This window comes from Psammomys obesus, unplaced genomic scaffold (genome assembly GCF_907164565.1).
Source record: "Psammomys obesus unplaced genomic scaffold, mPsaObe1.curated_primary_1811, whole genome shotgun sequence".
Classification (NCBI taxonomy): domain Eukaryota; kingdom Metazoa; phylum Chordata; class Mammalia; order Rodentia; family Muridae; genus Psammomys; species Psammomys obesus.
This window is the reverse complement of record NW_026586383.1, coordinates 12,110,821-12,132,144: the sequence shown is the minus strand read 5'-3', so window position 1 is coordinate 12,132,144 and position 21,324 is coordinate 12,110,821. Positions and strand designations below refer to the sequence as shown.

The 21,324-nt window shown below is 44.1% G+C and overlaps 2 protein-coding genes across 2 annotated transcripts in view; both read left to right on the top strand.

Moving 5' to 3' along the window:
- Positions 1–21,317, top strand: part of Slc6a20 (solute carrier family 6 member 20) — a 28,646-nt gene extending 7,329 nt beyond the window's left edge. Inside the window, exons 2-9 of the mRNA XM_055601586.1 lie at positions 2,413–2,553; positions 4,125–4,216; positions 6,993–7,220; positions 8,528–8,638; positions 10,778–11,019; positions 11,847–12,009; positions 19,749–19,953; positions 20,972–21,317. Of these exons, the coding sequence (XP_055457561.1) occupies positions 2,413–2,553; positions 4,125–4,216; positions 6,993–7,220; positions 8,528–8,638; positions 10,778–11,019; positions 11,847–12,009; positions 19,749–19,953; positions 20,972–21,135 (1,346 nt within the window). The 3' untranslated portion in view covers positions 21,136–21,317. The remainder of the gene's footprint in view (positions 1–2,412; positions 2,554–4,124; positions 4,217–6,992; positions 7,221–8,527; positions 8,639–10,777; positions 11,020–11,846; positions 12,010–19,748; positions 19,954–20,971) is intronic.
- LOC129672276 (sodium- and chloride-dependent transporter XTRP3) overlaps positions 1–21,324 on the top strand; it is a 79,002-nt gene that overhangs the window by 56,693 nt on the left and 985 nt on the right. The gene's annotated exons all lie outside the window — the stretch shown is intronic.

Below are 21,324 nucleotides of genomic sequence, written 5' to 3'. Positions count from 1 at the left end.
CCTCTCGTCCCAAGTCTGAGACTCAATACAAACTAGTTCCAAGATTCTTCCAAAGTCACTACCCAGCTGCCTTCTCAAACACTGAACAGAATCAGACATTAAAACAAACAAACAAAAAACTGTTTGAGTTTGGTTTGGTTTTTGGTTTGTTATTGTTTGGTTTTAGTCAAGAGGAATGGCCCAGGTAAGACAGAGTGTTTCCTTTACAGGAGGCTCTATTTTCACAAAGCCTTCTGTGGCAGTCACTAAAAAAAAAAAAAAAAAAAAAAAAAAAAAAAAAAAAAACAGAACCTGTTAAGTCTTACAAGTTGTCTGCCTCAATTTACAGACACTTGTGAATTGTTTGTGGGGAGAGTTTTCCAAGAAGTTGGTCACCCCCAAGTCTAGACAGGGAGGCAGCAGGTGAGTATAAGAAAGGCAGAGAACCTCACTTATTGCAGAGGGTCACTGCCACTCACCCATGAGTTTTTATAAAGTTTAAAAACTAAAAGGATAGCTTGTCAATCTGTTCCCCAGTCAGGACCCCATACGTAAGACTCGTCTAGATAATTCTATACTAGTTATAAGGAAAAGAAATACTTTGGGTTCAGCCACTTGTCACAGGATTCAACAACCAATCTCCCGTCCGTTGCAAGCCACTGTATTCAGTTTTATAGAGTTTTATTCTCGGCAATTTTGTGTAAATTGTCATATGGTGTTTGAGAACATTAAGAAACTGGCTCTGGAGATGGGATTTGGCCCTTCCACTTCAAACCCAGCCATGTTTGCCTCAAAATATCCTCCAAAGGTCCCTTTCCTGAGGCAGGATAACCATCTGACACTGTGACAAGGGCAAAGAACAACACAACAAAGATTAAAGGCATTATTTCAAAATATAAGCGACTTATGCTCATTCAAAACTGAAAGTGTGGTTGTGGTAGATCTATGTACAGTATGGAGACTGTCTTGTGTTTTTGGGTTTACCTAGGAGTTTGCCAACCTCCACTGTTTAACAGAATGTATTAAAGGTGATGTCATATATGCAGCTTGGATTCAACTTCCTTTATTAACATGGTGGTATACAGCACTGTCTTTCAAGCCTAAACCTTGCCACCTCCTTGCAGAAGATTGTCATACCTAGGTTTGTGACTGTTAATGTGTTATACTATCTCATAAGACAGCTGGATATTTTTCTATAATATGCAAGGTTTTTTTCTATGCCCTCCCTTGCTCTTAATAATGATATGGAGACATTATATTTATTAAAAGCTTCAGCTACCCTACTCTGACAATACTGGCCTGGCCTGCTTCCCAACCATGGGGCTATTACCTGCCATCTTAGTCTTGCCCTGGCTCCTCCTCCTTCATTCATGTCTCTGTGGCAACTCTGCCTCTCTCTTTCTCTCTGGTCCCACCTGGGACTCCCTCACTGGCATCAGAAGTCCTACCTTAACTCTCCAACCTAGTTATTAACTGTTCAGCTCTTTATTTGACCAATCAGAAGGTGATGGAGAGCAATGTTTACAAACTACCAGCACCAGAGATGCTTCATAATGATGACAATGCCAAAGTCCAGACTGCAACCAGATGTCTGGGTACAGAATCAGCAACTGAATACACAATGCACAAAAACATCCTGCAACATTTCTCTAGAATGAAAAAGATGAAAAAGAAAGCAAGAAAGCTTAAGCATGTTACAGAGGTCTGACACATTATATAAGGTTACAAAAGGTCAAAGTTCAATATACTGACACCAAACCTTGAAGAAATGAAGTTACTGGTCTACACTCCATGGCAAATGCAATGACTGACTTAAAGAAAAAAAATATATGTCTAGTCAAAGTTTAAATGTTTAAATGATGCACCTTATTTTGTGGTGCATCTAAGGAGAGTGTCCGGGATCTGAGTCTCACATCAACTTTCTAGCTATAACTGTCTTTTACAGTTCTCTAAGAAACAACAATAGTAAGAGTATGTGTGTGCCTGTGTCTGTGTATCTGTGGGGGGTATGAATTACTACAGTAGCTTACAGACTGTGATCCAGATAGTCTAGTAATGGCTGTCTTCCACTAAAAAAGCCTCAGACCTTTCCACTCGAATCTATTTTTTCTGTCCATTTCTTCTACCTTCTACATGTCCATCCCTTTGTCATCTCTCTATCTTCTATCCGTCCTACCAATCCAACCTCAAATTCATCACTTCAAGCGCCCAGGTCTCTCCATCCGTTCAGGTTTCTGTTCATCCATCCATGGATGACATGCAGCCATGTCAGTTGTTTAAATCTTTGAATATTTGCATCCTGGGAGGCAAACTGCCATTGGCCCCGTTGGAAGGAGGACGGGAAGATCAGGGTGCTAGAAGCACAGCTGCGCGGAGGTAAGGCAGGGTAAAGCCCATCCATCCACACTGACCTGACGCTCTGGCGCCCCACAGGGAGTTTCCTGGTGCCCTACATCATCATGCTCATCGTGGAGGGGATGCCACTCTTGTACCTGGAGCTGGCCGTGGGGCAGCGCATGCGGCAGGGCAGTATCGGGGCCTGGAGGACCATCAGCCCCTACCTCAGTGGTGTCGGTATGTGGCGTCCTTTTCAGTTCCCCTGGCAGACTCGTGTTCCTGGGCATGAATCTGGAATTGAGGTTTCAGGTTGCCCTCCATGCCCAGGGCCCGAGACTGGGTGGACTGACAGCCCAGGGAAACTCCCACCTCTGAGCCTCTCTCTCGACCTTAGCTGAGATTCTGTCAACGGTTTGACATTGCTTCCTGACACAGGAACATTCAGTTCAGCCACCTACGATCTGAGAATTACAACTGTCCCTGCTTAATGTGCCTGATGCTGAACACGGCATGTGAGCATGTGAGCTCATTTCATCCCCACCACACCACTTAGGAGCTTTGGGGCACTGTCGGCGATGCTTGTGTGCAGAAGCCAAGGCACCTATGCCACCTGGGTGGCTTCAATTCCCACCATTCCTTTTCAGAGTGACCTCCGCTTGCTATCCTCTGATACCTCCAAGAAGACATGGATCCCCTCCACTGTAAAATCCATCAATGGCCACAGTTATTCTGAGTACCTTCACAACCTAGAAAGGGAACAATTGTTCAGGAGCAAAGAGGGCCAGCACCTTAGCATAGGAGGGAAAACACTTGAGTCCCTAAGGGGCACTGACACCGGCTCACTGGCCAAATTTCTCTGGGGTGGTGGTGATACTGATGGTATTCCCACCGAGACCAAGGTTAGTGACTTAAAAATAGTCCAGCATACTTGTGAGATGGCAAAAGCTGGGAACAGTGCTGCTAGAGGCCAATGTCAGGCTACTCCAGAGCAAACTGTCAGCACACTGTCTCTCTGTTTACAGAGCTAAGCTTGTCACAAGTCTAAGGCGGTGGGGTTGGTCTCCTCCACATTTCATGCCTCTACTACTCTCCATCCCTCTTAATAACAAAGAAGAGTTTTTGGCCCCAGTGACTCAACCTAGTCTAAAGGGAATAATTGTCCTATCAGGCAGTAGGTGACACTTCTCTCATGAGGTTTATATTCTGGTTCTGTTCAGTGGTCTTTGTCTCTGTTTTCTCTTCTGTGAAACGGGAATAATGCTGTTGTGAAAAATCAAAGGCACATTGTGGTGGTTTGAATGAAAATGTCCCCCATAGGCTCATAGTACCTCATAGGGGGTACTGTTTGAAAGGATTAGGAAAAAGCATATTATTGGCTGTAGCCTTTAGGGTTTCAAAAGCCCAAGACAGTCCAGTGTCTCTCTTCCTAATGTCTTCAAATCCAGGTGTAGAACTTTCAGCTAGCATGTCTGCCTGTGTGCCATAATGCTTTCTGCCAGAACAATACTGAACAATACCTCTGAAACTATGCACAAGCCCCAATTAAATGTATTCTTTTATAAGAGTCACTGTGGTCACAGTGTCTCTTTACAGCAACAGAACACTGACTAAGGCATACATCAAGGACAGAACCTGGGACCTAACACTTAGCTGGGGGAAGAAGCCTTGGAAGTAGGTCACAGATGTGAGGTCATGTTTCTAGTGACCCTGGCGGGGAAGTATTCCTGCCCTGGGTAGTCCCATCAGGGATGCTTACATGATGGGCTACCCACACCTACTTTTACGCATGGCATTCTTACTCTTTTCAGGCATTGCTAGCTTGGTGGTCTCCTTCTTTGTCTCTGTGTACTACAATGTCATCAACTCCTGGGCCATCTGGTACCTCTTCCACTCCTTCCAGGTGAGCAGAGGCCTAGCTATACCAGGAACAATAATGGGAGAGGGTGCAGGCCTCCCCTCTGGGAGGAATGGAAAAGTTTGTGGATTATAACCTGAAGAGAGCCTGGGGGAAAGGCATACTTCAGTTACCCCTGGACTTTTGATCCTGATGTTTCACACTAAAGGGAGAAAAACTGCTCTAAAAACAAAAGAGTTGGGGTCAGTTGGTAATTGTCTAACATCCAGGTCAGAGATGCAAATAAACACTAACTTCCACTAGAAGGCCTGCTTGGAGCCAGGGTCTTAGTGGAATGAGTACCCTAGAGTGCAGCCCTGGTTCCCTGATGTTATATAAAGCAGCCTTGGCCATTAGCTGAGGCCAGTGGGCCCTGGACTGTTTCCTGTGAAATGTGGCCTTGAAGCCAAGAGGTTTCTCAGGCTTGCTTCTATTAGCAGAACCTTTTTGTCCTATAAATATGACCTCAAAACCTACCCAACAAGGCATTTATCTTAGAGTAGGCTTACTCCCATACTATCCACACAACTCTGATCAGTTCCCTTCAGTACCTGAGCCTGGAATTATGATCATTGGGCAGACTTCATTTAAGTCAATTTGCTTTTAGGTTCCAAAGAACCATGTTCAAATCACTGAAAGCAGAGAGGGTTTCAATGCCAAGTTTAGAGTCTAACTGCTAAGTTTGGGTCCTGCTGATCACTGCTCAAACGAAGTCACTAGTGCCAGCATATCTGCCCAGAGGCCTCAATCACTTCAAAGCGCTGGACCTCACCTCCCTTTTGTTCCACACCCAAAGACCATAGGATGAAACATCTGTCTATACTCTTAAGGGTGTCCTAGTGAGTTGACTTGTGGAAGCTGCAAGTGAGCTGACTGTTGCTTTCTGTGGCTTATTCTAAGTTGAGAAGAGAGAATCCATGAAGGTTTTTTTGTTATTGTTGTTGTTATTAAAATTTCTCTAGCAGTGTTTTGCTTGTATGTATATCTGTGTACTACATTCAAGCAGTGCCTGTGGAGGTTAGAAAAAGGTATCAGATCTCCTGTAACTCGACTTACAAATGTTTGTAAGTTCCATATGGGTGCTGGGAATTGAACTTGGGTCCTCTGGAAGAGCAGCCAGCTCTTAACTGCTGAGCCATATCTCCAGATTGAGCATTAACAAGTTCTGACCATCTCAACAATGCTGCAAGGGCTTGGAGTGTAAGCTTCCAGTTAGGGTGCTGCAGCGATGCGGGCAGAGTTCACTTGTTGTAAATGGTCTGTTCATCGTCCAGATACTAGTAACAGCATCTTCTAGACCTATAAGAGAGTGTAGTAGTCCTCAAAAACCATCTGCAGAAGTGAAATAAGTAGCAACCCTTATTAGTCAGCTTCAAGAGCTCAAATATCCTAGATACTAATTTATAAAGAGAAAAGGTTTGTTAACTTGCAACTTGGCCTTTGGTTAAGATAAAGTTTAGCAGAACATCATGGCCTAGAAACATATAGGAGGAAATAGCCACAATGGAACCAGAATATAAATCAAGAGTCCCACACATGGTATATACTCACTCATATAGTCCTATAAGATATGATAAACATAATGAAATCTATACACCTAAAGAAGATAAACAAGAAAGAGGACCCGGGGTAAGATGATCAATTCTCACTTAGAAAGACAAATGGGAGGTGCATTGGATGTAGGAGAAAACAAGTAACAGGACAGGAGCCTACCACAGAGGGCCCCTGAAAGACTCTACCTAGAAGTGTATCAAAGCAGATACTAAGACTCATAACCAAACCTTCAGCAGAGTGCAGGGAATTAAATGAAAGAAGGGGGTGTTAGTATGACGTGGAAAGGATAGGAGCTCCTCAAGGACCAAATATATCTGGGCACAGGGGTCTTTTCTGAGACTGACACTCTACCAAGGACCATGTATGGATATAACCTAGAACCTCTGCTTGGATGTAGCCCGTGATAGCTCAGTAACCAATTGGTTTCCCATAGTAAGGAGAACAGGGACTATTTCTGACAGGAACTCAATGGCAGGCTCTTTGACCTCACCATCCCCCAAGGGAGGAGCAGTCCTGCTAAGCCACAGAGGAGGACTTTGCACCCAGTCCTGAAGATACCTGATAAAACATGGTCAGATGAAAGGGGAGGAGGTCCTCCCCAATCAGTGGACTTGGAAAGAGGCAGGGAGGAGATGAGGGAGGGAGAGAGGGAGGAAGGGAGGGAAAGAGGGATTGGGAGGGAATGAGGGAGTGGGATACAGCTGGGATACAGAGTTAATAAAATGTAACTATTAAAAAAACCTAATAATTAGAATTCCAGGTGGGTGTTGAATGCACCTGGGGTTCAATGTATTATTCATCCTACGTTGGAGTATGATGGAGATTTTGTGTTTCTATTTTCATATATTTATTTTTCAAATAAATTTTACTTTATCCTTGAAAAAAAAAAGACATCGAGAGTCCTTGGCTCCTTGGAAAGCACACTCCAATGACATCTTACTTGGCCCCACCTCCTAAAGATCCATAGCACCTCCCCACCCAGGAGACACAGCCGCTGGGTGTGGACCTTTGGGGAATGTTTAATGTCCAATCCAAACCAGTCATCCTCCATGCCATCCAAATCCCCTGATAACCCAATCCCTTATCAGGATCAAAGGCTGCAACCATTTGCCCTTTGGGGACCAGCCTCTTTCTCTTCCAAGATCTGTCTGCCAAGGCTTCATCCCATCATCCTGCCAGGCCTTGGCCTTCCCCTTACCTCTCCATTGATTCTCACTTTATTCCAAAGGATCCCCTGCCATGGTCTGTCTGTCCACTGAATGGTAACCGCACAGGCTATGAGGAGGAGTGTGAGAAGGCCTCATCGACACAGTACTTCTGGTACAGGAAAACACTCAACATCTCACCGTCCATCCAGGAGAATGGAGGGCTGCAGTGGGAGCCAGCGCTGTGCCTTATCCTGGCCTGGCTGATGGTGTATCTGTGCATCCTGAGAGGCACCGAGTCAACTGGCAAGGTAGGCTGGGGAGCATGATGGTGCTGTGCCAGGATGGATTGAGCCATGGAGAGATGGGTGCCTGTCCTAGCTAGCTTTAACTGTCAACCAGACACAGCCCAGAATCACCTAAGAGAGTCACAGCTGAGGGGTTGCCCAGATCTGATTGACTTGTGGGCAGAAGATTTGATTATTATTATATTCATTTTGATCAGGTTTACTCAACTGATTATTTTATCATCACTTTATAAACATGCTAGTGTCCAAACTCTCTGATTTATATAATATTATGTCAACAAACTGATAATGATCTTTTTAATTGATGTAAGAGGGCCCAGCCCATTGTGGGTGGCAGCACTTCATGGGTAGGTGTTGTATAAGAAAGCTAGCCATGCATAAGCCTGTGAACAAACCAGCAAGCAGTATTTCTTACTGACTTCTGCCTCAGATTCCTTGAGTTCCTGCCCTGACTTCCATCAGGGATGCACTGTGACCTAAGAGCGCCGGCCAAATAAACCCTTACCTCCCCTAAGTTGCTTTTGCTTAAAGTGTTTTGTTTCAACACAAAAAGGACACTAAAATGGTGCCAAAATAAACTATGCTATTCACAGCCGTGAAGAAACAGATGCTATACTGGACTAATGATGTACTTACAGAGGCTGAAGGGAAATTTATAAAGGCAAATATGGGGAGTATTATGTAAGATCTTTAAAAAAACTTTTAAAGTCCTGAGCAGAAGGACTGACAGCAAGGGACACCTTAATCTCAGTCTGAACATAGTTGCTAGGCAGCCCATCTTGACAACTTTCATGGACCTTTTGTTTCTGGTGCCTTGTGGCAGTGATAAATAAGAACCCTTCTTAGTCTCCTGGATTTATTTACTTTTTTATATTAGCGTTAATACAGGTGACTTCATATTTCTCCTGAAAACTATCAGACCCTGTAAAAGAATCTTACTACCTTTTCCAGCTCTTGCCAGCTGTGGGCAAACTCCTAAAACATTTGATCCAAAGATTGTGCCGTGATCCATGCAAACGCCATCTTCCTGATGACATAAGCAGATGCTCGGCTCTATTTCCAAGTTCTCTGGTAGGGATAGCATTAGGCGCCATAAAAAGCTTCCCTGGAATGGGATCTTCTTTTATCTCTTAATTTTTTAGAGCACACAGAATTTATATTACTTTAATTTCAATTTCAATTAAACATTCTGTTAAAACAGTATCTTCATTTCAATGATATATATTGATAATGTTGAGTGAACTTTTTTGCCTAATGTTACATAACTATTTCCTCCAAATTGAGGCTGACCTGCTCCTGGGTTTCCACAGGTGGTCTATTTCACTGCATCAATGCCCTACTTTGTACTCATCATTTACCTGGTTCGAGGCCTCACACTCCATGGAGCCACCAATGGCCTGGCATATATGTTTACACCCAAGGTATGAGCTGCAGGGAAGAAGTCCTAAGGGTGCTGCTTTCTATTTTGGTCCCTTTTGGTATGCCTGGGGAAAAAAATCATCGTATGAGGAAGGAAGAGTTATAACCAAGGAGGATGGTGTGTGCCCAAGGCTCACTCAGGCTGTGGATGCTTTATGGGCTATATGGCTTCCTCAGACAGCTCATTCTCAACCCTGTGACTCCAGAACATAAATCCCCTTTCCATCACCTCCTACACTTTCCCTACCCCTAACAACTGATGCCAGTGCCTCCCTTCTGCCCTTCCTGTTCCAGGTCTCACCCAAAGTCCTGTCTAGATGCTCCACTGAGCTGATCACAAATGCCACTCCGGTCATTTCCCTTATCTGTCTATCTCCAGGCTTCCTTAGACCCTTTCCCTCCAGGTTGCAATGATCCCTTCCTTATCTCTTTTCAGGCCAGTGTTCTTCAATAATGATGAAGGTGAAAAGCAGATGCTGCATGACCTTTTCTGTAAAGACTGAGCTAATTCTGTTTATCCTAGGCAGGGCACCAGCAACACACCAAAGAAACAAGTCTGTCCAAACTTAGCTTAGTGAGCCAGTGAGTTTATTAAGGTTGCTTACAGGGGTGGCTGTATCACAGAAAAGCCCATCCCAGCAAAGCAATGGCTCAAAAGCCACATTCCCAGAGCACCCTGCACAACTTGTCTCTTCTCTCCTGCAGTTACTCTCACTTTAATAATCTTGGGGAGTGGCCTTGTGAATCTGGTACATTTCAGGGGCCTCTTGAGACCTGTCAGTTTCACTTACTTCCTGAATCTTAAGGAGCCCCTCTTTCAGGAAGAAATGTTTTGGTTGGGAGAGAATAGCTATACAACAATCAGTAAGAAAACTTCACACAGGAGACTTTCATGAGGTCTGGTGCTGCACAGCCGGAGAATAACAAACCTAACTCAACCCTGAGCCAAGGACAGAGCCAGAGAAGGGTCTATGTTTGCATCAGTCATGACAGTTTTTGTTGCCACTGAAATACTGTGCTTGCATCAATAACAGATTATAAACCCTAAGGTTGTGAGCTGTAAAAACCTGATTCTAGTTGTGGTATGGCTCAGTCTTTGATCCTAGAGCTTTCTGTTTGCTGTAAACAAGTACTTGTGTGTGCTCAGACCTAGCACACACCTCTGTAAACAGGATTAAATAAAGTTAACCCTAAATCAAGAGACAGAGCAAGGAACCTGCTGACAGACATTAAACAGAAAGGAACAGTGAGTGAAGTGAAGACAGCATGGAGAAACAGAAAGGGCTTTTTCCTTCTGGGCTTGTTGGCTGAGTAGGAAGTTCAACTGGGAGCTTTTTCTGCCTCTCTGAGCTAGCAGGCTTTCACGCTGCATTTGGCTCCTGAGTCTTTGGTAAAATAAAATGATTGGGATTTTTTTTCTTTACAAAAACAGCCTCCCCTGACAAAGGAATAATGTTTTAACAATTTTTACTTTATATGCATTCCCTGCATGTGTCTGTGTGGAGGTGTCAGATCCCCTGACACTGGAGTTACAGACAGTTATGAACTGCCCTGTGAGTGTTGGGAATTGAACCCAGGTCCTCTGGGAAGAGCACCCAGTGCTCTTAACTGCTGAGCCATGTCTCCAGTCTCAACAGGCCACCTTCTTGGCCAATAGGGAAAGTGTTTTTTCTCTGGCATAGATGAAATTGTTGTTAGAATTCAGCCAGGGTTATTATGGAAAACTTTTCATTGGAAGCTGTTTGAAACAGTCAAGGCTTAAAAAAGTGCCTATAGATTAGTGATACGCTTTGGCTGCAAATAGTTTTGAGGCTGTGTAGTGTCCTCAAGGCTTCCTCAGAGGGTACACAGCAGCTGGGCCAGCATGAGGGCAATCTGGCTTGGCTGATAATCTCTGCTGAAGAGAGTGAGGCATTTGGGAAGTGCCTAGTGTCTTTTAAACCAGGAATTACTTTACCTGAGAGTTAGTAATGTGGCTTCACTGCCAAGAAATATGCTGAACATAGACCAGGTCTGGATACCTTGGGAAGTTGGGGAGGTTGGGAGGTAATTTTTCCCCTCTCTGAGCCTACTTCTCTTGGGAGGGGGAGTCTCAGATTGGGACCCAGGTATCCTCAGTCCTGTCCCCATTGGCCTTCCAGATGGAGCATCTAGCTAACCCCAAGGCCTGGATCAATGCAGCCACACAGATCTTCTTCTCACTGGGCTTAGGGTGTGGTGGTCTGATTGCTTTTGCCAGCTACAATGAACCCTCCAACAACTGCCAGAAGCATGCCATCATTGTATCCATCATCAATAGTACTACTGCCATATTTTCCAGTATTGTCACTTTCTCCATCTATGGCTTCAAGGCTACCTTCAACTATGAAAACTGCTTAAACAAGTGAGTCTAAGCTGCCCTCAGAGTCTTGAGCCTCAAGTGGGAAGGTAAGGCTCCAAAGCTCCGAGCTAAAAGGGTGACTGGGAAGGGCTAGGTTCCCAGAAATCAAGGGGTAGACAAAAGACACCAACCAGAGTTGGGGTCTACACTGTGAAGTTCAGTTCTCTTTCCTCAATTACCAATGCCTGCCTTCCATCGGCACCAGAAACTGAGTGGGCATAAAGTTAAGGTCAGCCATGCAGGGAAAAGGCAGTTTAAGGTGCTCATTGCCCTTTAGTAGAAAAGCAGCAAACAATGCCGCTGTCTTCAGCCCCATTTCCCATCTTAAGAGTAACCAAGACCTCCCTAGCCAAGTCTCAGAAACTACACAGTTTACTGCCTATGGCTTCTCTCAAACTGAGGGCCATCTTTCAGATGCTAAGTTGTCCAGTAGGGTGGTCACTTACCATAAGTAGCTATCTCTACACTAGGACTAAAATTAATGGAGTCAGTGTACATGCAAATAACTTGATATTGATATGGACTTAAGTGCTTCTAAGGTTAACTGGTTACTCAGCAGCACTAGCCAGATTCAAGTGATGTTACATTTTTTTCTACCCCATCCAGTTTCATCAGATATCACTGGCCCAGATCCTAAACAGCCTCATTTTAGGTTCAGGGCTCCTGTCCTCATCTCTGCTCAGATCGGAAGCGTCTGCACAGACCCTCACAGTTTCTCTTCCTTTCAAAGGGTCATTAGTTCAGAGCCCCTCTCCTCACTGAGATTCTCAGAGGTGTTAGGACCATTGGCCTCTTAGTCATGAAGGTCAAGATGATGGTCTGCTCTCCAGGGTGATCCTGCTGCTGACCAATTCTTTCGACCTTGAAGATGGCTTTCTGACAGCCAGCAACCTAGAGGAGGTGAAGGACTACCTGGCCTCTACCTACCCAAACAAGTACAGTGAAGTGTTCCCGAACATTAGAAACTGCAGCCTGGAATCAGAGCTAAACACGGTAAGAGGCCTGGGGAGGGTGGGGACTGTCTCTCTCCAAACAGCTCCTAAGGACCTGCAAGAGCCTCCACACGGTCCGTGACGACAGGAAACAGGATTTTGTTCCTGCAACTGCGAAAGCAGAGACTGGACTCCTGCTCTCCAGCTGCTGCTAGCAATCTTCTCATTGGAAAGCTCTCCTGCAGGCTGAGTCAGTCACGTGTCTGGTAATCCTAAGTGATGTCACTGGGTTCCGATTATCAGATGGAGCCTTGTGTGTAATAGAGTTCCTGACTAAACTGTTTTTATATATCTAAATGTCTTTAAAAAAACAAAACAAAACTATGCTTATCCCATTACTCCTTTCATACCCTCCAACTAAATCTGAGGGTATGAAAAATAAATCTATTTTTGTTAGCTTAGATTTCCTAATTATTTCCCGTATCTGTTATGTGTCTTAGTTAACTTTCTTTTGCTGTGAAGAAACACCATGACCAATTTAGACATGAGGTTTATTGAAGCTCACAATTCCACAGAGTTAGAGTCCATGATTATAATGGCAGGGAACATGGTAGCAGGCAGGCATGGCACAGGAGCTGAGAGCTTACATCTTGATCCACAGGCACAAGGCAGAGCGCGAGAGCGAGCACTGAGCAAGCCAGTGCCACAGTGAGCGCACTACACTGACAGGGCTTTTGAAAGCTCAAAGCCTGCCCGCAGCGACACACCTCCAATGAAGCCACATCTCTCAGTTCCTCACAAAGAATTCCACCAACTGGGAACCAAACCTTCAAGTATATGAGCCTATGCGGTTGTTCTAATTAATTCTGTGTTCCCATTTCTCTCCTCCCCTCATGTCAGGGTGTGAGGGAACTGTTCAAAGGCATGTTCTGCCCAAGAGCATGGGGCCAAGCAACCACGACTGACTCCTCATCTGTGAGGCAGAGTAAACCTTCCCTCCCTTCAGTTGTTTTGTCAGTGATTTTGCTCACACTGAGAAAAGTAACTAACACAGAAGTCTCCATAAAAAAAAAAAAAAAAAAAAATAGAAGCAACAAAACATTCACAATGTGCTGGTTTGAAGGAGAATGGCTCTCACAGGCTCACAAAGTTGAATTCTTGGCTTCAGGTGGTTGAACTGCTTGGGTAGAAGGTTTGATCTTGTTGGAAGGGTGTGTTTCTGGGGGCAGGCAGGATTTTGAAGTTTCAAAATCCCATGCCATTCTCAGTTAGCTAAGTCTGCTGAATACTTGTGGATCAAGATGTAAACAGTCAGCTGCTGCTCCAGTGCCATGGTGGCCTGCCTGTTGCCGTGGTTCCTCATGATGGCCGTGGGTTCTAACCCATTGCAGCTGTGAACCCCAGATTAAACACTTTCTTTTATAAGTTGCTTTGGTCACTATGTCTTTTCATGATAAAAAAAAAAGTAAGAAAGAAAAGAAAATGTAACTAAGACATTTTTCAAATTTTTTTAGTTTTGTCATTGTCATTTATTTGTGCTTTAATACAGGCACTTAGAGCTTTTTTTCTCCCATATGACCACTTAATTTTATTCTTTGATTTTTCTTTGAACTATTCACCATTGAGAAATGAGTTATATAATCCCCATGAATTTGTGTACTTACTAGAGACTTGTTTGCTGTCAATGTTAAGTTTTATTATATAATGGTAAGATAAGATATGCAGAGTCCATTCAGGTTTCCTGAATTTGGTGAGATTTGTTTTGTGTCCCAGGATGTGTTCTATTCTAACATTTAATTCTGATGTTTCTTTGCTTATTCTTTGTCCAGATGACCTATCTATTGTAGAAAGTGGGGTACTGAAATCAGCTACTATTAATGGTTTGATGTTATTCTGTCTTTAATTTTAGTATACTTTTTGTGAAACTGAGTATACCTAAGTTTGGTACACATATATTTGGAATAGTAATGTGTTCTTGGTTAATTGTTTACTTAATTAGAATGAAGTGTCCTTCTCTCTTGGCTAGTACTAGTTTGAAGTCTGTTTTGTCAGCTATTAAGATAGCAACACTTGCTGATCCACTCATCGCATTAGACTGGCATGCCTCTTCTCTCCCCATTCTCTCTCCCTGTCCCTTTCATTATTATTTTCATTTTGAGAAGGCTCTCACAGCCCAGCCCATCCTGTACTCATGATCTTCCTGCCTCCATCTTTCAAATGGTAGGAATACAGGCATTCGCTAATCTGGACAACAGTTATTTTTCTTTTAAATGTTTATACCTCATTTCCTTTTCTTCATTGCACTAAAACTCCAACAACAATGGAGGTGGAAATGAAAGTGGGCCTATTTGTGTCATTTTTATGTTTTAAATGCATTCTTAGATTTTCTAAGAGAATACTCTTTAAGAATAGGGGCTAGGAAAGGCCTGTGGCTCTGGTTGCCAAAAAATAACAACAAAAACAATTTGAAAATTGGTTTTGCGTTTGATTGGGTGGGATTTTAGTGACTTCCGTTTAATCTGTGGAGACATTCCAGGTCATTTCATGGGGAAGGCAACACTTTCTTACAGTGGTTCAGACCCAGGCCCTGTATCAGCCCAACGCACAGCACCACAGGCTCAGACTCTAGCCTTCAAGGCCTCAGTCTTCTGTGCTTGCTCACTGTTCTCTCCAAGATTGTTTTTGCTTTTGAAATTTGAGTCTTTGAGACTTCCTTTCCTTCCCTTTACATCCCCCTTTTTGCGTCTCACTTTGAATTTATATTTTATTAATTACATTTCTGGGAAGTGTAGTGCACATGTCCCACAAAGCACGAACGGGAGTCAAAGGATATGCTGAGGACTTGAGCCTTTCTCACCAAGGACTCCAGGGATTGAACTCAGGTTGTCCGGCTTGGTAGCAGAAACCTTTACCCACTAATCTGGCCCAGATTTCTTTTCTGGAGAAACTTCCATGCTAAATGTAAAGTTGGACAATATTTGACTTCCCAAAGAGGACAAGGATAATCTGTACACAATTTATAGCCCACAAGATGGACCTGGTTGTTACTTTATGCAGTTTATACCTGCATGTTTACTATTTTCTTTATCATTTCTTACATTACAGCCTATAGGGTTTGGGGCACCTCCCTTAAAATACCTTCCTTTACAGATGCTTTCTCATCCATACGTACTCTCATGTTTAGATTATATGTAAAATCTATATTTGTATATGTAAATATCTGAATTTGCAAAAAAAAAAAAAAAATTCAAGTTAACAATTGTTTTCTCTCAGCATTACCAGTATTTGCCTTCTGACTTCCATTATTGTTGAAATGCTTTCCTTTTTTGCTAGTAAGCAGTTCTGAGTCCTGTCATGGTCTTCTCTCTGTCTTTGGCCTTCTCAGTGGTATGGATGTAGCTTTATTTATCTAATCTAGGTTTAAATGATGTTTGATGTTCTGATCTATGGAACATGTTTCTTAAAAATTTGGAAAACTCAAACCTTAAGCATATCTCTTACGCATTCCTTCTTATTCCCTTTTTTCTTTCTTTGGGACTTCTTAGAAATTCTATACTATTATATAAGCCGCTTATCTTTTTGTTTGTTTGTTTTTGAGACAGGGTTTTTCTGTGTAGCCTTGACTGTTCTTGACTGTAGAGCAGGCTGGCCTCAAACTCACAGTGAACCATTTGCCTCTGCCTCTCTGAGTGCTGGGATTACAGGTGTGTACTGCTGTGCCCAGCTGCCTCTTATCTTTTGTTATTTTGATCTGCCTTTTCAGTTTGGTTGTATTGACTTTTCTTTGTGCTGATGTAGATTTAATTTCCTAAATTTGTCTTAGACACAACTTAGATAATATGTATCTCCCAATTCACTATTTCTCTCTTCAACAGCATCAAATTTGGTAGTAAACTCTCAAATATTTCGGCAATTTCACATTGTCATTTATAACACTGTTTTCCTTCAATGATGCCCCATTCTATTTACATTTATGGATAATTTTTGTCTCTTTAAACATGTTAGGCTTAGCTGTTACTTTTTTTTTTTTTTTTTCAGGACAGGGGTTCTCTGTGTAGCCCTGGCTGTCCTAGAACTAACTGGCTTTGTACACCGGGCTAGCCTTGAATTCAGAGACCTGGGATTAAAGGTGTGTGATATCACACCCCACAGATATAGCTGTTAAAATGGTAGCCATAGACAGGAAAAGGAGAGCCTGCTCTTTAGAAGACTATTCTACCCCTGACCCTGTTAGAAAGACTGGCTCATGATGTAGAAGCTAGCTCTTTGAAGGCAGTAGGGAAAGGGACCCTAGTTTGCCATTTGTGTTTTAGTGAGAACAGAGGGTGGAGTTAAATAAAGATTAGGGGTTAAGACAGTAAATTCTGGGACATTATGGTGAATAGGAGAGTTTATAGATGGTATGAGATACTGAGGTACAGATAAAAGAAGGGAAGGGCTCTGAGCCAGTGGCAGCAGGTAGGCTGCCCGTTCCAAAGTCCTAAAGGAGCACAGATAAAGCACTATTGTCTTTTCATCTATTCTTGTAATGAACCTAATTACAACTAAGTTACAAGCGCAGATGGCTTCTCACAACAAGATTCCATCTAGGTTGCTTTGACAGTTGACTCTGCCATCGTAAAACTACAAGTTGTCATGAGGATGTGAGAACACAGCTGGGTCTAATTAACAGCACTTGCCATACCTGCAAGGTCAGTCAGCCAACACAAGTACCAATAGCCATTAATAATTGTCTCTGAGGCTTATGGCCTGTCTGCTGACCTAGGCCTGCTCCTAGAAGCTTCCAGCCTCCGTACAATGTAATCTAGGCCAAGGATGTTTTCAGCCTCTGAGACTTACTACTGAATAAGCTCACTATTTCTAGCTTTTTCTAAACTCTTGCTGGCTAGTTCAGCTCAACTGTTGTGGCTCAAACTCCTCACCTAGCTGACTGATTGAAACTGGCTTCTTTCTTGGCTTCTGACCGAATTGTTCTGCTAAGCCTCATACTAACTTTGGCAATTTGTTCTAATCTTCTGGCTCGTTCTCATTCTCTGGCATATCTCTTCAACCTCCCTGGGTAAAAATAGCCTCTGAATTCCATGAACTGACCTACCACAAACTCAACCAAACTGCTCTGTTCAATTCACTAACTCAACAGAACTGCCTCAGCAAAACTGAATAGAATTCAGAGATCTGCATGCCTATGTCTCCTGAGCTCTGGGATTGAAGGTGTGTATCACTATGCCTGGACCTAAGCTTTTCTTTACCTGACTTGCTCTATACCAGGTTGGCCTTGATCAGAGATCTGCTTGCCTCTGTCTCCTGGGATTAAAGGCATGTCTGTATTCTGGCCGATCACACAGACCTAGAAGGTCTTTGGATGAGCTCTCTTGCCAGAGCAGCCATATTCTGAATTAAAATTCCTCAACAAATAGCACAAAGTCAAGGTCAGTAACAATGCTGGAGCTAGAAATGGACATACAGAGGCTTGAACCACTCTTAACTTGGTGGATAGTATATGAATTGCATGATCACCTCCCTGGTTGGACCAGGAGGGCGTGCATATAGTATGTGGACTCCTGGTAGCCCAGAGAATTAACCAGTGTCAACAGACTTTGTCTCCTGCCATTGAATGAGGTAGACAAATAAAAAAGACTGGACAACAGAAATTAAACTGCCTTTTCCTATTGGAAACCCTTTCCACTCTTGAGTTTCTCTCACTTTTCTTTGGTTTCTTTTCTATATTTTGCTTGTTTTTGTTTGTTTTAGTGGCAGGGTTTCTCTGTGTAGCCATGGCTGTCCCATAAACTTGTCTGTAGACAAGGCTGGCCTCAAACTCAAGAGATCTGCCTGTCTCTGACCCCTTTGAGTGCTGGTATTAAGAGCACATGTCATCATGCCTGGCTCTCTGAAATAATTTTTTTCATTAATTATTTACTTTTCATTACGTTGTGATTGGAGCTTCCCCTCCCTCCTCTCTCCCAGTCCCTTCCTCTCACCTACCCTTTCCCTACCCCCTTCCTTTCTCCTTAGAGAAGAGGCCTCCCACGGATATCAGCTCCCCTTGTCTTATCAAGTTGCAGTAGGACTCGGTGTATCTTCTGTTGAGTCTAGACAAGGCAGCCCATTAGGGGAAAGTGACCCAAAGGCAGGCAACAGTCAGAGACAGCCCCTGCTCCCGGCGTTAGGGGTCCCACATGGTGACTAAGCTGTGCATCTGTACATGTGTAGGGGCCTAGGTTCATCCCATGCATGCTCTCTGGTTGATGGTTTAGTATCTGTGAGCTCCTAAGGGCCCAGGTTAGTTGATTCTGTTGGTTTTCTTGTTTTCTTGTAGTGTCCTTGAATTCTCTGGCTCCTTCAATCCTTCCTCCTCTCTTCCACAAGGTTCTCTGAGCACTGCCTAGTGTTTTGCTGTGGGTCTCTGTATCTGTTTCCATCAGCTGCTGGGTGAATCCTCTCAGAGGTAGTTATGCTAGCCTCCTGTCTGCAAGCAGAGGAGAGTATCAGTAATAGTGTCAGGGGTGGGCTCTTTCTCATGGCCTGGGTCTCATGGCTGAAATAATTCTTAATAAAGGTTGCACCTTTAATTCTCATTTGAAAGAGACAATGAACTCAAAGTCACTGCTTCTAGCCAATCTCTATTTTTTTGGTTTTTCAAGACAGGGTTTCTTGCTGTGGCTTTGGCTGTCCTAGACTTGTTTTGTGGACCAGGCTGGCCTCAAACTCACAGTGATCCACCTGTCTCTGCCTCCCTAAATGCTTGGATTACAGGTGTGCACCACAGCACCTGGCCTTCCCACCGATCTTTAATGATTCTGGGTGTCCAGCATCTTAGGACCCTGGGTAAATCCGAATTGTGTGAAAAGGTCTCCTCACTCTCAAAAACTTTGCACAGCAATAGTAGTAAGAATAATATATATATAAAGTTTTAACAGATTTTATTACTTTAAAAATGTAGGCATCCTCATAATCAGTACCGTTGGTGTCATGTTCTTACATTAGCCAATCAGATTACCACAAGATTATCAGAAATTGGGTGGCTAAACCAACAGATGTTTCTCATATTTCTGGAGACTGGTTTCAGATGAAAGTTTGCTTCCAGGATCAGTGAAGTTTCTCTCTCTGTTCTTACTGGACTAGGATTGCACACTTTAAGCCTTACCTAACGGTAGTGACTCCCTCTAAAAGTCTTGTGTGAATGCAGTCACTTTGAGGGTAGAATTTCAACATGAAGAATTCAGTCCTTAGCACTTCTGAATCTGTCATCCTTGAAGGGTGGGACGTCCTAGATGTTCGTCATTCTTGCTCATGGTGGTTCACCCTCCTGTGGCTTTGTAAACTTCTCTGTGTGAATCATTAGCTTAATTTCTAGCAGTTCTGTGGTTGGTCTCTACCCACTCTGGACCCTTCACAGAAGTAGCAGGCTCAGCAGGCCACAAGCACAAGTGTGTGACCACCAAGCAACCCTGCAGGTCACCCTCCCTGCACAGTAGGGCCCACCAAATTTCCTCAGGCATGGCATTGGAAACAAAGATCCAAAAAGAATTATGGAGTATTTTATCTGAAATGTAAGTTGGGGTTGGAAGCCAGATGCAGGGTTGGGGAGGGTTCATCAAATACTATGTATCTGTCTGTCTTTCTCTGCTGTGTGTGTTTGTGTTGGTCAGCTATTTCTAGCCAGTCCTATTGAGCCTCAGAACCAGGGCTGAGGTAAACAACAGGTTCATTATATGCCCAGCCCCAAGGTCCCAGCACTGATCATGTTTGTAAAAAGACTATCAAAGCATGTAACTGCTATCATTTTACCACACTCAGGCCGTCCAGGGCACAGGCCTGGCCTTCATCGTCTACACTGAGGCCATCAAAAACATGGAGGTGTCACAGCTGTGGTCAGTGCTCTACTTCTTCATGCTGCTCATGCTGGGGATGGGAAGCATGGTAGGGACAGGAACAGCGATCCTCACCCCTCTGACTGACAGCAAGCTCATCTCCAGCTACCTGCCCAAGGAGGCCATTTCAGGTCAGAACTCCATGCAGAGGAGGCAGGGCATGGGTGGGATGGGAAATGCTAGACAACCAGTAGAGGCTTTACCTCAGGAGTCATGTGCTTCCAAGCCAACTCCAGAAGGGCTGCAGGAGTCTAGCTGTGCTTCTGCTACTGTGTGCTGCTCAACTCTGGGAGATGGACTAAGAATTCACCACAGCCCAGGAAAGTGAGGAGTCAGCCTGCCCTTGAGGAAAGGCTAACTCCCCAGCCTGCACTCAAAGGTCTCCAGGCTGTGAGAGGCTATGTCTGTTTTTGTTTGAATTGAAGGCTATCAACCATCAACTGTCCGTTTCCTAAAGTGAGTGTAAGGCCTGTTGGCACATCAGGAGGAGCTCCTTCCACACACTCCAGGCAATAAGCACCCAACCAGAACAGACCACCCTGTTCTGACTTCTAATGCTACTAGTTTTTGTCTCTGCTCTTGAAAGTCTCTAAAAAGACACTCTAGGCCAGCCACCGGCACTCAAAACCTGTCAGTGAGCTGCAGTATCTGCTGTTAGCAGCAAATGTCAGTCCCTGCTCCTGACTGATACATCACTGTGAGGGCAATACCGCTTCTTCATACATTTTGACTGAGCTTGTCAGTGAGGCGCTAGCCTTTCCCATGTTGGCTATCCATTAACATCACTGTCATCCTGCCCAACCACGGCATGAGGGCTCTGTAGCCAGCTACCCTGCCTCTGATGAGTCCATAACTCCACATCCAGGATAGGTAGAGCACCGCTCCATTCAACCTTCATGTTCTGACCACCCACCAGCAGCTACCCCCTCTTTACTCAGAACCTCCTAGACTTGGCATTCTTCCTGGGACTGGGTCTCTGCAGCCCCCATGCTTTTTCTACAGGCTCACATCCCCTGCACAGCAGCTCCTACAACTCATGTGGATGAACCTCCCCTCCACAGAACTCTTAGGGACCTGTGGCTCCTGCTGCCATATAACCTGGGATGAGAGTAGGGAGACTCAGAGATGAGCAGTGGTCCTGTGTTCCAGGTCTGGTGTGCCTCGTCAACTGTGCCATCGGCATGCTGTTCACCATGGAGGCTGGGAACTACTGGTTTGACATATTCAATGACTATGCAGCCACGCTGTCCCTGCTGCTCATTGTGCTGGTGGAGACCATAGCTGTGTGCTATGTGTATGGGCTCAAGAGGTAAGGAGACCCCAGACCTTGCCTTCTATATGGGGCAGATAAGCTGCAGGGCCACACTCATGGGAGAGTCATCTTTCCTCAGTGGGCATACCATTTTAGATACCAGAACTGCCAGGCTGTTCTTTGTCCTCAGATCTCAGCTATCTCTTGCTTCCCCAGTTTGCCTGCAATTAACAGCTGCTTTCGATTACCT